The 17,821-nt window shown below is 41.8% G+C and overlaps 1 protein-coding gene across 1 annotated transcript; it reads left to right on the forward strand.

The window, feature by feature from the left end:
- The first annotated feature begins 377 nt into the window (after positions 1 to 377).
- On the forward strand, positions 378 to 974 carry LOC141628530 (uncharacterized). Its single transcript, XM_074441658.1, has one exon. The coding sequence runs from the start codon at positions 378 to 380 to the stop codon at positions 972 to 974; it is 597 nt and encodes a 198-aa protein (XP_074297759.1).
- The last annotated feature ends 16,847 nt before the right edge of the window (positions 975 to 17,821 follow it).

Here is a 17,821-nt window from a genome sequence, read left to right on the forward strand (position 1 = left end):
TAATGCTCAAAAACTATACCATCTGATGTACTACATCAGATGTATAATCCACTTACTGATGCAATGAACCTAATGAAAGTCCCATATATCGCACGGACTTTTCAACTACGGTAGTAAACAACTAAACTAAAAATAATTCACACCCGAATACAACAAAAAACAGCCGTATAGAGAACTTTTAAAACATTCTTCTTCTCTCTAGGGTTTCTATGAGAGACTCCGTCTAATCTTCGTATTTAGGATCATGCGGAGGAGAAGAGGAGTGGCAAGGAACTGGACATCGAAGGTAGAGATGTTGGTGTTTCTAAATGTCGAAAAATCATGGATGTAAGTTCATCTGAGGCGGAGGTTGAGGGCACTCAACCCCGCCGGGCCCAATGAATCTCTTAAGTCTTAACTGCAGGGGGCTGGGCAATCCCTCTGTAGTTAGTGGACTCCGTAATTTATTACGAAAAGAGGCCCCCGCTTTGGTCTTTCTCTCCGAGACCAAGCTTAGTGGTGAAGAATTTAGGAGAGTTCGGGCTAGTTTTGACAAGTATGAGGGGATAGAAGTGGATAGTGTTGGGAGGTCTGGAGGTTTAGCTTTTATGTCGAAGAAGCATGTTCATTGTAAGTTTAGGTTGGCTTCGGTTGACCATATGGACTTTGAGATTACGGGGGAGGAAGGGACATGGCGAGCTACGGGTTTTTATGGGTGGTCGAGTGTCACCGAGAGACACCTATCGTGGGAGCTACTTAGGATGCTAGGTTCGCAATATAACGATCCTTGGGTGTGTATTGGGGACATTATTGAGGTGCTTTTTGCGACAGAAATGAAAGGGGGAGTGCGCCCACAATGGCAAATGAATAATTTTAGGGAAGCTGTTGACGATTGCAGTTTGAGGGATGTCGATTTTGAGGGTTATATATTTATATATGATAATGGACAGGCGGATGAAGACAATAGACAAAGTCGGATTGATAGAGCTTTGTGAAATGAGGCTTGGATTGATTTGTTCTCGAGGGCAAAGCTTACCCATTTGGAGTGCGAGTGGTATGACCATGCCCCAATATTGCTACGGCTGGTGAGAAGGAACCGTGAGGAGCAGGGCATTAGCAGACCATTCCGGTTTGAGCAGCTGTGGGTAGGAGCGGATGGGTGTGAAGGGGTGGTCCAAGAGGCCTGGGAGACTGGGGTACGGACTTGGTGGAATTACTTGCTCAGTGTGCGGAGAATTTACAAAAGTGGAAAGGAGTTAGTATAGGCAAAGTGATGCGAGATTTAAAGAAAAAGCGAAGGCGTCTCGAGGTGTTGAATGCTGGGTGAAGGTCGAAAGGAGCCGTAAAGGAGAGGGGGAGTTTAGTGAAGGAGATTGCGGAGCTTTTAAAGCAAGAGGAGCTGTTTTGGAGACAAAGGTCCCGTGCAATTAGGCTTAAGGAAGGTGATCGAAATACGAAATTTTTTCATCGGAAAGAGACACAACGAAAACAGAAGAATCATATCGCTAAATTGGTTGATAATGAAGGTAGTGTGTGGGAGGGCCGAGATAATATTTCCAAGGTGGCTAGGGAGTATTTTGAGGAGGTCTTTGCTACGGGACAACCGGATCAGTTTGAGCACCTGCTTGATGGCGTGGAAGGGAGGGTTACGGAGAGAATGCATATACTTCTCCGATGCGATTATACGGAGGAGGAGGTTGTGACCGCTTTAAATTAAATGCATCCGTTGAAGGCTCCCGGTCCGGATGGCATGAATGGGCTGTTTTACCAAACCTATTGGCATATAGTGGGACACGCGGTGATTCGAACGGTGCTAGGCATTTTTTGAGGTGCTCCATTCCCGGAAGGTATTAACAAAACTCACATTGTTTTAATTCCAAAAAAAAGGCACCGGATAAAATGACTGATTTTCGTCCAATACGTTTATGCAATGTAATTTATAAGTTGGTGTCGAAAGTTTTAGCTAACCAGCTGAAAATAGTTTTGGGTGAAATTGTGTCGGAAAATCAGAGTGCCTTTACACCGGGTCGCCTTATCATTGATAATATTTTGGTTGCTTTTGAAATGTTTCATTACATGAAAAATTCCAAGCACAAAAATGGGTGTATGGCTCTTAAACTTGATATGTCCAAAGCTTATGATAGAGTGGAGTGGAATTTTTTAGAGCGGGTTTTAATCCGAATGGGGTTTGATGCGGGATGAGTCAATAGGGTAATGCTATGTGTGTCTTCAGTGACTTTTTCTATTCTTATCAATGGCTTACCGACGGAAGAATTTCGACCTGAGCGAGGTCTCAGACAGGGCGATCCTTTATCCCCATATCTGTTTATTTTGTGTGCAGAGGTTTTATCAAGCTTAATGAGAAGGGAAGCGAAAATTGGGTCTATTCACGGTATAAGGGTCACTCAACACTCGCCTACGGTAACACATTTGCTTTTTGCGGACGATAGCATTTTCTTTGTAAAGGCTAAAATTGATGAAGCAGCTAAGGTGAAGGCGATATTACATGAGTATGCTGGGGCCTCGGGTCAAGTGATTAATTTCGACAAAACCACGGTTTCTTTTAGTCGAGGGACACGGGAGAGCGATAAGAACGGAGTTACCCAAGTTCTAGGGGTGCGCATGGTGGAGGGTCAGGATCGCTATTTGGGTTTAACCACTATGGTTGGTCATTCGAGGAGTGTTGTGGCGAATGTTGTATGTGATAAATTGGGAAAAAAATTACAAGGATGGAAAGGGCAGTTGTTTTCGAAGGCGGGTCGGGAAGTACTGATAAAGGCAGTAGCCCAATCAATCCCAACCTATGCGATGAGTGTCTTCTGCTAGAATTCATTAATCTCATTAATTTACATATTCATATATGTGACATTTAATTTAGTCATAAAATTAAATCTAGATCTTATGCATGCAAACTTTAATAAAAGAGATGGAAAAATCTATTTCTCACCATCTAATTTTCGGCTATTTGGGCACTAACAAGATCTCCTTCTTGTTAGTTCTTGAGCTTTCCTTAACAAGGATCCAAATTAGAATCCCTCCCAAAAGTGAATACCCAAGGAAATCTCTTAATAACTAATATTATTATGATCTAGTAATAATATAAGTTTTACTATAAAATTGACACAAAAATATTGTGTATTTCCTCTTGAAAATTTTGGCCAAGAGGAGAGATATGTGAGTTTTTATTTCTCTAAGTTTTTCCCAAAAATGGTAGAGAGAATTTATTTTCTAACACTAGAAAATATTATAGTGAAGTAGTGAATAATTATGGATACAAATTCCTTGGCTTTTCTATGCAAAAACCGGTTGGGGAAGGAAAGGAAGCCAATGCATGCACAAATTGCTCTTCTCAAAAGCAATAGGGTTGCATGGCTACAATTAGACTATAATCATTGTGTTTTCTCTTATTAAAATAATCAACACAATTTATCCACTAATACTCCCTCCAATATTTCGGTACATACAACATAAAATGGAAGGTCCATTTTATTTTGTCATTTGTCAATTGCGACATATGTGACATGTTACTTGACATGTGAATTTGTAATGTATTTTTAACATATTAAAAATCAACATACTCATAAAATATGTCATATACAAAATCCACTAGTAATTCGTAATCACTTGTACCAAAATGGTTTATCAAATTATAAATTACAACGTCTTGTATTTATAATAAATTATTCATTCAATTTTCAATTGTTTCGTAAACAATAATTTTATCTAAGTAATAAAACAATTCGATTACTCAGACCGTATCTCATTTAATCAAATCACAATAAGACACGTTAACTTTACTCACAAAATCACCCGTCAATTTTAAGCAATTTAATTAACTCGTATCGGCATACGATTAATTAAATAATCAATTAAGAGTATTTCCCTATAGGTATGACCTAAGGGGATCAACTGATCACCACCTCGCACGACAGTAATGTCAAACTCTAGTCAGCCAATCATTACCGATATGTGTGGACCAGTTGACTGTAAAATATTACATCCCACATGTATTCTTAAAATGAGATTTAAACATGTGATTATCATGATCGACAGTTGTGAACGCATTATTGTCGGAGGACACTTATTCCAACATCTTCAAACTCCCGGACAATATTTGTAATGAACTCCGTTCCCTTGTTTCGCATTTTTGGTGGGGAGCAGCTCGGGGTAAGGCGAAAATTCCTTGGGTTGCCTGGTCAAAAATGTGTAAGCCGAAAGGGATGGGTGGGTTAGGTTTCAGAGACTTCCACAAGTTCAATATGGCGCTTCTAGGTAAACAAGCTTGGCGTTTTTTTACCGATAAATCAAGTGTAATACTACGGTTTTATGAGTCTCTGGGTACTCTATCGAGTGGGCCTTACTCTGTCGAGTAAGGGTGTTTTTCATTTTAAAATAGTTTCTGACCTGTAGGGTACTCGATCGAGTAGCCTTGGTACTCGATCGAGTAGGCGACACTCGATTGAGTATGTCAGTTACTCGATCGAGTAGCCCGGTTTACGGGTAGTATTTTGTCGGGTTTTGTTAATAATGCGATTTAGTTTTTAAACATTTCCGCCACTTTCATAAAATGCTTTTACAGACTTAATTACTTTGAAAAGAGATTGCAACCTACGTACTTCGCATCCGTCGCATTATTGACAAATCCCGAAGCTTGGGAGGTCGGAATTCATCGTTCTTTACACTCTTGTGTTCCTTGCGTCGAGGGTAAGATCTACATACTATTTTTATGGTATTTCGTTAAGGTTGTTTAAACCCTAATTTGGGGGTTTGGGGGTTTTGTTGTCTTTTATGATTGTTAGTAATTGTATGATCATATGCTAGGAGGAGGATTCATAGAGGAGGCCTTTTAATAACAGCTGTTGAGACCGTCTGACTGTTTTGCATTCCAGGTAGGGTTTCCCTGCTCAGTATTAGTCACATGATGTGTTGGTTGTGCTTTGTGATTGTTGAATATTATCATACGAGTATTGTGACGGTTGTTGGTTTTGATTGTTGATAGTAGTTGTGGTTGATTGTATCTGTCTGTGTTCTTCGAGGTGTGTCCCTGGCTGAGTGGAGTCACTTGCGGGAGTGGCTTCACGCCCATTATTCGCCTTCTGTGGAACCCGCCACAGAAGGGATGTGCACATTAATGGATTTGGGTTTATCGCTCGACGGAGATGAGCGGGGCTTAGGTGGGAACGGCTGCGGTCCCCCACTGGCGGCGAGGAGTAACCTGTTGCGATGGGTACTCTGGCAGGGCTATATACTTTAGTGTGTAGTCAGTGTTGTAGAGTTGATGATGGAGTTCGGGGTATATCTGTGACGATTGAGCTGTGTTGTTTGTTGTATTGTTGAGTTATATAAATTGTGTGATTAGTACTGACCCCGTTTATTGTTTTAAAAACTGTGGTGATCCATTCGGGGATGGTGAGCAGTTGTTGAGCAAGTATGAGTCGAGATACATGGGATAGCTGGGATGTGTCACCTTCAGATGATAGAGTCTTCCGCTGTAGCTTGAGTAGTTTGTCAGACATTTCATTTAGTTGATTAGACAGTTGTTTGAGTACTTGTAACCCGTATTTTGGGTATTCGGTTTTGGACTGTATTTATTCACTAAACTTATACTATTTAAATATTGTTTCATTATTGTCTTATGTTTATCATTGCCTCAGGAAACCGAGATGGTGACATCTTTATACCTGAGTGGTCTTGGTAAGGCACTTGAAGTATGAGGGTGTTACAAAGTGGTATCAGAGCGACGATCCTGAAACCTGTAACTAATGAATATAATGAACATAGGGAGTCAATTAAAATGAACCCGGGGTAAAGGTTGTAGGAGCTAATGCAAAGGCTTGGGAGACGTCCTAAAGTCGCGAACTCGCCCTACAATTTTAAACCGGTCACATGGGGGTATGTGTCAAGGTCGTATGTGGTGTCTGTCAGTTTATATGTGAAAGTAACGGTATATGTTGTGAGTTGTTGGATGTTGGGAGTGGAGGATTGAAATTGTGATTGAAAAGTTGGTGGGATGTGTTTATATGTTAGTTTGCATAAAGAAGCATGATGGTTGTTTATTATATGGCATTTAATAACATGAAGTAGACTAATTTTGTTGATTGTATGCGGAACTGTGTAGAAATGCATGCGTAGTTATATTATAATGTTGAGATTATGAAGCTGCATAGTATTTTGGGTTACGTGAGATAACATGCGGGTAGTATTCACAAGTCTGCATGACTCGATCGAGTAAGGGGTACTCGATTGAGTGGGTGAGGTACTCGATCGAGGGGGTCTGACTCGATCGAGTGGGTATTTGACGTTTTTATGATCAGAATCGTATTTTTGGGTACTCGATCGAGTACATAGGGGCACTCGATCGAGTGGCTAGGCTGCTCGGTCGAGTATGTCAGAGATCAGAAGGTCTGTTTTGGGTCTGGAGTCGGGGCACTCGATCGAGTAGCCTCTACTCGATCGAGTAGGTTTAAGCACTCGATCGAGTGGGTTTTGGGCAGGTTGTTTTCGTGTTTTGGGTTATGGTATGTATGTTTATATCTACCTTTTCTTATATAGTTTCAAGATGCCGCCAAAGAAAACCGCTTTGTATGCGAGAGCTGAGAGCATGAACATCGACGCCCTAAAGAGAGTGGGGAAGGATAAGGAGGTTGATCACTCTAAGATCAGTCTTTATATAGCGAGGTTTAACCCAAAAGAGTATAAGGGGACCGGGGAGCCAATTCTTCTTGACAATTGGCATCGTGAGATGGAGAACATTCTGGACCTGGTACATTGTCCTGATGAGATGAAAGTAGAACAGGCTGCGTTCTACTTGAGGAAAGCGGCTGGTGAGTGGTAGGACAAGGTGAAAGCGAGTGCTAGAGAGATGTATGCGAAGCAGGGTCTGCCTGCTATACCTTGGGAAGAGTTCCGGAGGGCTATGAGAAGAGAGTTTGTACCTGAGCATGTGAGGAGTAAGCTGAGGGAGGAGTTTGATGGGTTTAGGATGACATCTGATATGTCGGTTGCTGAGTACTACAAGCAGTTTAATGAGAAGTCTAGATATGCTGAGGACATGGGTTTGAGTGAGGAGAACCTAGCGCTGAGATTTGAGAGGGGGTTGACTCCCAAGATTATGGACAAGTTACCCGTGGGAGTCCTTCCTGATGTTAAGGAAGCTTATGAGAGGGCTGGGAGAGCTGAGAGGTTGGTGGAGATGGCCCGGGAGAGAGGAAGTGAGAAAAGAAAGGCTGAGAGTGAGGGTGGTGGCCAATCTAACTACAAGAAAGGCAACCACAATCAGGCTAGAGCGTTTTCTTCTGGCTCGGGGTTCAGTGTTGGGGCTTCCTTTGGGCGTCGTCGTGGGAGCAGTAGTGGTAGTTGTGGGATGACCTGATTTGGCTGTGGCGGTGTAGGCCACAAGAGACATGAGTGCACGAGTGTACCAGGTGCTTTTCATAGATCGGCTCAGGGGAGCTATTCTCAGGTGTAACACCCCCATATTCAGAGGAACCTTAACTAGGCCTTCCTTAGCATATAAGGGCGTTACCATCTCGGTTGCCCGAGGATAGTAATTATCAAATGTCGATAAGAGAACTATTATGTTATATTACAAGTGATTTAAACCAACAAACAATATAAAGATACAACTCAAAGCTACACTCTAAAGCTATCGAATCTCGTGAAGACTCATCCCTGCCCGGACTCCAGCTATCAACAACATCAACACCTGCTAAGACCGACTGCTCACCATAAGGGATCACGGCAGACACATAACAAACAAACAACCACACAAGGTCAGTACTGAGATAAGATACGACAACAACAACATAGCTATTAACACGACACGACACTAACAATATCACACACAATCACCATAATCCAAGCAACCTTTGTCACTGACTGTCCACTGGACCAGCCCTGCCAGTGGGGGACCGCAGCCGTTCCCACCTAAGCCCCGCTCATCATATCGAGCGATAACCCTGTCCATTAATGTGCACATCCCTTATGTGGCGGGTTCCACAGAAGGCGAATCAAGGGCGTGAAGCCACTCCCGCAAGTGACTCCACTCAGCCGAGAACGCATCTCGAGAACCAGAGACAAACAATCACAATCACCGCCGTCACAATACAAATACGATATTAAACAATCACAATACAACCACAACAACCGACACACTAGACTATCTGTAATACTCCGTATTTTAGTTGGAGTACTCGGTCGAGTAATTGGTTGGTACTCGGTCGAGTGTGTGTTACTCGGCCGAGTGCACTTGACCGAGTAAACCGATTCAGCGAATTAGACGGTTTATTTTATGTTTTGGCCAAGGGTTTTGTTTAAAACAGTTGATTCATTTCTAATTTCATTTTAACATTTATAAAACCATTTCTAAATCTATAGAGAGGGAGAGGAAGAATAATTGTCGAGCCTTTCATTTGATTGAAGATTTCTCACCGATTTCAACCTAATTCGATTTCCCTGTTTGTAAGTCAATCTCATTCAATTGTTTATACTGTTTTAAAGTCTTCATCTTCAAAAAGTTTGAAAAGAGAGTCCTATTTATTTGATGTCTAGTTTATGCATATCAAATCTCGTAGTCAAATTCTTTATGGTTTATCCTAGGTGATTTATTTATGAATATGTCGCTGAAAAGTCCGCGAATCTGATTTGGTTGTGGAAAATGATTTGAAACCCTAATTTATATGTCGATTCAGTTATGGGGCTTTTTCATACATCATCTTTGTAGAGTCTAGATTACAATAGGATTTGGAATTACTGAAAAATAATGTTTTAAACTCGTTTTATGAATCAATACGTTTTATGCGACGATTTCTGTCAGTTTTTGGAAATCAGTCTGAAAACTATTGATAAGTTTGGAATTTGAGAAAACTTCGTTAGATAAAGTTTGTAGCTAAGACTCACGGGGTTCCAATCCAATTGGCCTTGCATCAATTGGATTTTTCTGGAATTATTTATACATTTTATACCGAGTCTGTCATGTGCTGGAAAATCAGGAAAAGTCGTGTTTGTTCTTTAATTTGATATTCCTACTAAGTTATGATGAGTCTAGGTTATGTGCATGATTTATTGATTTAGTAGGTAGTAATTATACATAATTATGTTATGTAGGTGATGGATATGTGAAGGATCATAATTGATTATTTGTGTGTGCTTGGATTGCGAAAAGGTAGGGTTTCTCCTACTTAGTACTGTTAATTGATTGAGATTGCATATGTTTCATAATTGTTGTTATCTGCTGATCATCGGAGGTTGGGTGTTGTGGTGACGGTGTTGGTGTTGTGGTGTTGTGACAGCTGTGATGCTGTGTGTGTGTGATTGTGGTGGAGTCACTTGCGGGAGTGGCTTCACACCCTAGTTCGCCCTCCGTGGAACCCGTCACGGGAGGGGATGTGCACATTAAGGGACAGGGAATGTTAGTCGCTCGTTGATGAGCTGGACTAGGTGGGCTGGGTTGCGGTCACCCACTGGCGGCGAGGATTATCTATTGCGATGGGTAATCTGGCAGGGCTACACCCTTCGGTGTGTAGTCGGTTACTTTGTGAGATCGGGAGACCGGGGATGGAGGATGATCAGCCGGTTGCATTGTTTGTTTGTCTTATATTGAGTGAACAGTACTGACCCCGTTGTTGTTGTTTTATAAAACCTGCGGTGATCCATTCGGGGATGGTGAGCAGATTGTGACAGGTAATGTAGATGTTTTGCTATGGGACAGTTATGGGAGTCATCACTCGAGTCTAGCTTCCGCCGTCAAGAGACTTAGCTTGCATTATTTGTAATTAATAGATATTTCATCAATATGCTTTGGTTTGGTTTTGGAAATATGTAATCGCTAATTTTTTATACTTTAATAAAGGTTGTTTGGAATTGGTAACTTTGATATACTAACCTCGGAAAACCGAGATGGTAACAGCTTTTCATCCTAGAGTAGTCCTTGGTAAGGAACCTTGGTATGAAGGGGTGTTACACTATCTACAGAAACTGAGTAGGCGAACCCACCTTTAAGCAACTACAACCAATCCATGCCGACATACAACATCTCCAGCAATCAAACAATGCCTATAACCACAATACAATCATCTATTATTATCAAGCAAACCCTAACTGCAAAGATGAGGACACGGATGATGATTATGACATACCTATAAGGAGAAACCCAGCAAAAGACCGCTACCCGACTCAAGTGACGCTCTCCTAAGGCACAAGGATCTTCAAAAGGCTTCCATGGAGGTTTCATGGTGAAGGGAAGGGAAAGAGGCGACTGAAGGATAGGAGTAAAGTGGCGGAAATGATTTGCGGATATAACAAAACGCGATATAAAACCCTCGCTAAAAACTCGGTACTCGATCGAGTACCCAACATACTCGATCGAGTGGCCCCCTACTCGATCGAGTAACCTAGCTACTCGATCGAGTAGCCTCTACTCTATCGAGTACCACTCTTAACACGTAACCCAAGATAGTTTTGGCACGCATTTCTAAGACTACTCCCGCTCCCAAGGTTAGTCAACGCTGGTCAAAGGGTGTCTAAAAGGGCGGGTATTACAGTCTTCCCCCCTTAAAAGAACTTCGTCCCCGAAGTTTAACTCACCTATCTCAACACACAAGACACGGAAAAACACGACATCACCATTCTTCCTACTCGAGTCATTACTCCCCGGAAATACCATCCCCCATGTCATCATCATCACCGTCTAACGTTCTATTCAAACCGACTCTTATAACTATCATGTAAACATTGTCATCATCAACTGTCACTCTATATGTATACCTCTACTCTTACAAACTATCATATATAAAATATCAACCTCGCAATACAAATCAGCACAAACAACCATCACCCATCATATGATAACAACTATCAACCCGAAATATATCTCTTGTCAATCTTCATGCCGCACAACTAATACCACCATGTTACTTAACAACGCGATTCTATTACGCCACATTGCACCACAACTATATCCTTATGACTGTCCTTTAAAACATACTATCACATTCACTTTAATGAACTAAAGTAACTACTTATACTTCATATAAGTAATGTGATCAAAGTACTATAAAATTTTGTAATTAAACAACAAAACATTATAAACGAACAACAACATAACTTCAAAATTAGCCTTTTTATTTTGCGACATTACTCTTCCCCTCTAAAAAGGAACTTCGTCCCCGAAGTTCACCACCAAAAATTACAACACATATTACCTATTACTTGCTTCATAACATGAATTAGAAACATATTATTTATTATGGACATTACTCGCTAGGCATATACTCGTTAAATTATAAATCATACATAAACCACCGGAATAACTAGCCGCCGTCGATAAAGCACACTAATATCGTATGCACAAACGTATGAAGAGATGTAACTTCAATGGAGCAATAGAAATATGGCATATGTAATATTAAAACAACAAGAGACCGTCACCACTTCACTACTTTTTACAGATATGCATATAAAACCGAAATTTGACGTCCAACATATGAAATTAACGGTTCATAGGTGTTACTACGCACTAATAACTACATTAAACATCAAACTTGCAATTATAAAACAATTGCACACTTTTAATTTTCGAAAACCTCCTCAGAATAAAGGTGCTACTCGATCGAGTATGTAGTGGTACTTGATCGAGTGCCATGCTACTCGATCGAGTGTCTTGGCTACTCGATCGAGTAGCCCAAAGATCAGAATGCTTTTTATCCCTCTTTCCTGCAGCTACTCGATAGAGTACGGGGTACTCTGTCAAGTACCTACAGGCCAAGTTGCCTTATAAAATTTGCCATAAATCAACATACATATACATAGTCGTCATATAACTCGAGTCGGGATGACTCCCCGACTCCCAACATCCTACAACAAGGTCAAAATATCAAATCCGGCCTTATGGCCAACAATACAAGTCCATAAACCAAGTCTCAACGAAAACAACTACCAACATCTAACAATGCTACCAACATCTAAAACCAACGACCATAAAGAAAGATAAAACAAGGAGCATCACTCCTCCTGCTGCTGCTGCTGCTGCTCTACCATCGCCTCATCATCACTACAATCTCCAGAAGTACCCGCTCCCGATGACCCAATCCCCGCATCTACTTCTGCTCCAGCTCCCGGACTCACGTACCATGGGGTCAAGCCACTGTAGGCGGCAAAGGACTGAGGTGTCCCCCACGTCGACTGATCCACCCCGTAGGAGTGGAAAACCCATGTGTAGTCCCCAACTCCACTCCACCAAACCGGATGCGGTCCCTCGGTCCCTATCCCCTGAGTGTATGCCATCTCGTGCATGTTCTTGAGTGTCAAAGTAGATGACACTCTCTCCGCCAAGTAGCTGGATCGCGTCTCCGGGGTGTCGAGGTAAGGGTATCACAGAAAAGGATGTTGCTGCTGTTGTGGTGCTACCGGCCGTGGCCTAGTCTCCGAGGTCCTCTCCCTCACTCGACGGGGTCCTTTCCCCAACCTAGGTCTCTCCACCACCACGACCGCCGCATTCTCGCCCTTCTTCGGCTCTGGCATCACCTCGAGAATCGTGTCGTCAATGAGGTATGTCTGCAGCTGGCGGGGTCTATCAACATACTCCTCCTCCTCCTCATCATCAGGCTTCACAGTCACTACCGCCGGCTCTAAGGGCTCCGTCGGTGGGAGGTGCTCAGGAGCTGGAATTTTCAACCAACTCATGCCCCACACCCTCCAAGCTAGGCTACCGTCAGCCAAGGTCCTCAACCATTTCAGGTCAAGATATTAGTCACGGTCCATAGTGGGCACTGCGGTAGCTAGAGGCACGTACTCCGAAGAAGCCTCAAAAGAGGTTAGCTTTTCAGCTAACCGAGTGGCGATAGCGCCACAACTCAAGTACCGGGAAGAGGCAGTAGCCATCAAGGCAAGGGCAGCACAAACCATGGAAGGAGCATTAAAGACCACTTTCCTGGCCCACTCCGGGTTGAGGTAAGACATCAGAAGCAACACCTCATGATTATTCAGTTTACTGATATCCGGTCTATCATAAAGGAGGTTCGAAAGAGAACGGAGAAAGACCCTCAAGGTAACATGCCGAATGTCATTAATTAACATGTTACTTGAGGTAGGAGTTGGCTTTCCAGTCAGACAAGGCATTAGGCAGCAGACACCGCACTCAGCAGGAATATCAGTGATAGAATCCTTGGGAGGCTTGACCAACCCAAGGTGAGACGCAAACAGATCCATAGTCAACAGAAAACTGGTGTTCATCAACCTAAACTCAATGGTCTGGGCCGCTGGGTCATAGCTAAAGGAGCTCATAAACTCCAAGGTAAGAAAAGGATAAGAGTGTTTCCTCAGCCTATACAACCCAATAAGGCCCAAAGTCTCAAAAATGTGACGGACATCCGTCTCTATCTCCAAATCCTCCAACAAAGTAGTATCTATACACCTCGTCGGTCTCATTTTGCATTTTTGCAAAACTACAAAACGCTCTCGCTGTTTGAAATCGACAAAAACAACAGAAGGGTACTCCAGAACTGCAGGTACCACGGGTCCACTCCTTTCCCCAATCTCAAGTTGAGTAACCCTCCCCCGTTTACTTTGACGGGTTCCTACATTCGGTCTCGGCATCTGTGTTCAGCACATGACTTAAGCAACTTTCATAAACACGTAAACCATATACTTCATGTAATTTGGACTTTACATACTCAGCTAGGTACACAAATTTACCAACAAGTTCGACATGTGAAGCACATAATTCATGCCATTAACTTTGAATACTCAGTTAGGTACACACATTCACCAAATAGCTTTCCCAAATTTGATATATAAACTCGGTTTCTGACTACTCATAAACCACAATTGTGAAAAATTTATCATGGTGAATACACATGCTCAACAAATTCTAACATCCTAGCATGATTCTCATGTTACCCTATACACACACTTAACAACATATGAAGCATTTGAACAAGCTCATGGAAAGGTAATTTAGAACATATCATCATCAACCTTCAATATTAGGAACAACAACTTAATTAAACTTTTCAGACGGTCTCTACAGCTGTAACAATTTTGACATATTCTTCATCATTCATCATCCCTACTATCATACTGAAGTTCAATCTTTACTTAAACAGTCATATACAACACCAAATTTCAGATATAACAAACGAATTTCCTCTTAGGGCACTTTTAAGACGGAGTTTTAAGGCAACTTTTTAAGGTGAAAATCATCAAAATCCATCCTTCAACATGATATAAACAATACATAGGACTCAATTTCATCATCTAATCATTGTAAAACAATCAAAATCAATTTCGATTTTTATAAACCCTAGAAATTTCGGTTTCCATTTTGCAATTTCTAGTCTAATTTACAGCAATTAATCACCAACAATCATACAAGGGAAGCATGTGAATCCTATTACAACATTTTAAAGCAATAATCTATCCATGTGAATCGAAAATTTCAGATTGTTTCACCATTCTAACACATTCAAATCAATAAATCATGTAAATTAGGAAGAAAAGCATACCTTGATTGAGTAGCAAAGTAAAGAAACGAAATTAAACAAAGAAATCAACCCCAAGAATCACCACCAACACAGGATGAGGAAAGGTTTTGAGAGGAATTAGGCTTAGGTTTTTGAAATATAGAAGAAAAATGAGAAGAATAGAAAGAATAGGGGTTTTAAGAAACCCGTAAGATTCACTGTACAGTAACCTACTTGATCGAGTGTCTAGGGTACTCGATCGAGTACCACCCTACTCGATCGAGTAGGCGCTATTTCGTCGAGTATCTGCAGAAATTTTTCCACATCCCAACGTCATAGCTCCCTAACTAGATCGAGTGAGGTCTACTCGGTCTAGTAAGCACTCGCACTCGGTCAAGTATAGTTAAGTACTCGGTCAAAAATACGAAGTAACTTGAAGATTCCTGCAAAACAACATCACGTGTCGATTCCAAACTAAGTTCGGAATTCAGCACTAATTATCACACTCGTTCACGTATTACAATCATTACTCACGCATAACGTATCGCCTCAACTAATAAGGTGTATGTCACATTACGCTACACAAATTACCCAACTCGGTTTACCTGCTACCGAATCATTCATAAACATAATCACGTCATCATATTACACTTAAAAACTCGCCTTAACATATCGCTACCAAACTCGCGTTCACAATAACATGAAACATATAATTAACATTAATTCATTCTTTCATATAACATATAATTGCATATCCGCATAACAAATTAATCTATCATGTTCTACATTCAATCATAAGCAAATCATCTTACACAAATCAATTATTACGCAAATGGGAAAAATTTCAACCAATAAACAAGGCATAAACGCATTACTATATGCTATGTTTTAAATTATAACTCAACAATTCTATAACTATCATCATCGTACTCACGGTAGGGTTTATAAACTTGTACATGACTACCTTCACCATCAACTTACAAAGAAACACCAAAGATGTTCATCCTTCTATTATAGCACACCCATTCACATTCCCACGCATTTCTATCGAATAAACTTTTGTCACGTATTTCGAAATCATCGCACAAGCTCACTAATCATGCCAAAACTTCACTAAGCACGGCCCAAATACAGCTATCACATCCTTATTAACTCCAACGAAGGCTCAACTACAAGTAGCTCCGACACAATTAGCATACACATCACACATATACACACGGACTCCACATTCCCGTACCATGTGACTGGCTTAAGTATCATGGGGCCAAGATTTTGAAATGAGGGCGCCTACTCACCCAAAACCTAGCATCAGCTGGGGCTCCCATTACACATACACCAGGTTCATTTTATTAGACTCACTACGTTCATTATTTTTATTTGTTACAGGTTCCAAAATCGTCTCTCTGATACCACTTTGTAACACCCCCATATTCAGAGGAACCTTAACTAGGCCTTCCTTAGCATATAAGGGCGTTACCATCTCGGTTGCCCGAGGATAGTAATTATCAAATGTCGATAAGAGAACTATTATGTTATATTACAAGTGATTTAAACCAACAAACAATATAAAGATACAACTCAAAGCTACACTCTAAAGCTATCGAATCTCGTGAAGACTCATCCCTGCCCGGACTCCAGCTATCAACAACATCAACACCTGCTAAGACCGACTGCTCACCATAAGGGATCACGGCAGACACATAACAAACAAACAACCACACAAGGTCAGTACTAAGATAAGATACGATAACAACAACATAGCTATTAACACGACACGACACTAACAATCTCACACACAATCACCATAATCCAAGCAACCTCTGTCACTGACTGTCCACTGGACTAGCCCTGCCAGTGGGGGACCGCAGTCGTTCCCACCTAAGCCCCGCTCATCATATCGAGCGATAACCCTGTCCATTAATGTGCACATCCCTTCTGTGGCGGGTTCCACAGAAGGCGAATCAAGGGCGTGAAGCCACTCCCGCAAGTGACTCCACTCATCCGAGAACGCATCTCGAGAACCAGAGACAAACAATCACAATCACCGCCGTCACAATACAAATACGATATTAAACAATCACAATACAACCACAACAACCGACACACTAGACTATCTACAGAAACTGAGTAGGCGAACCCACCTTTAAGCAACTACAACCAATCCATGCCGACATACAACATCTCCAGCAATCAAACAATGCCTATAACCACAATACAATCATCTATTACTATCAAGCAAACCCTAACTGTAAAGATGAGGACACGGATGATGATTATGACATACCTATAAGGAGAAACCCAGCAAAAGACCGCTACCCGACTCAAGGGACGCTCTCCTAAGGCACAAGGATCTTCAAAAGGCTTCCATGGAGGTTTCATGGTGAAGGGAAGGGAAAGAGGCGACTGAAGGATAGGAGGAAAGTGGCGGAAATGATTTGCGGATATAACAAAACGCGATATAAAACCCTCGCTGAAAACTCGGTACTCGATCGAGTACCCAACATACTCGATCGAGTGGCCCCTTACTCGATCGAGTAACCTAGCTACTCGATCGAGTAGCCTCTACTCTATCGAGTACCACTCTTAACACGTAACCCAAGATAGTTTTGGCACGCATTTCTAAGACTACTCCCGCTCCCAAGGTCAGTCAACGTTGGTCAAAGGGTCTCTAAAAGGGCGGGTATTACATCAGGGGCCGGCACAGAGTTATGCGAGTAACAGACTGGCTGGGTCATGGGCTAACCGGGGAGGTCAGAGCAACTAGGGTGGAGCTAACCGCAATGGCGGTAATTCTTATCAGAAACCAGCTACGAACAACAACAACAACAATCAGGGTTCGGGTGCTAAGCCGACCACTTCAGCCAGTACTGTCCAGGGAGGTGGAAAGAAGACCAGTGGAAAGCTGTATATGATGGACAAGAAAGCAGTTGAGGACGACGCACATGTTATCACTGGTACTTTTCTTGTTAACGGTATTCATACCTTTGTTTTGTTTTATTCGGGGGCGTCTCAGTCGTTTGTATCTTCGAGTCATGTTAAACGGTTGGGTCTAAGGGTATATGAGTCTGTAAGTGAGAAAGTTTTTACACTTTCGGGTGAGTCTGTATCATGTGGGAGGTTGTATAGAGATGTATCTATGATAGTTGGGCAGGTTGATCTACCAGTGGACTTGCTAGAGTTTCCTTTAGACGGTTTGGAGATGATAGTCGGGATGGATTAGTTGGGAAAGTAAAAAGCTAAGATAGACTGTCATCAAAAGAAAGTGTCGTTGAGAGGTCCTAAGGGCGTTAGTGTGTCTTATCGTGGGTTTGTGGTCAAACCCAAAGTTAAGTTGATTGCAGCTGTGACCTTGAAGTCCTATCTGAGGAAGGGATGCCCTTTGA

Source organism: Silene latifolia, chromosome Y (genome assembly GCF_048544455.1).
Source record: "Silene latifolia isolate original U9 population chromosome Y, ASM4854445v1, whole genome shotgun sequence".
Classification (NCBI taxonomy): Eukaryota; Viridiplantae; Streptophyta; class Magnoliopsida; order Caryophyllales; family Caryophyllaceae; genus Silene; species Silene latifolia.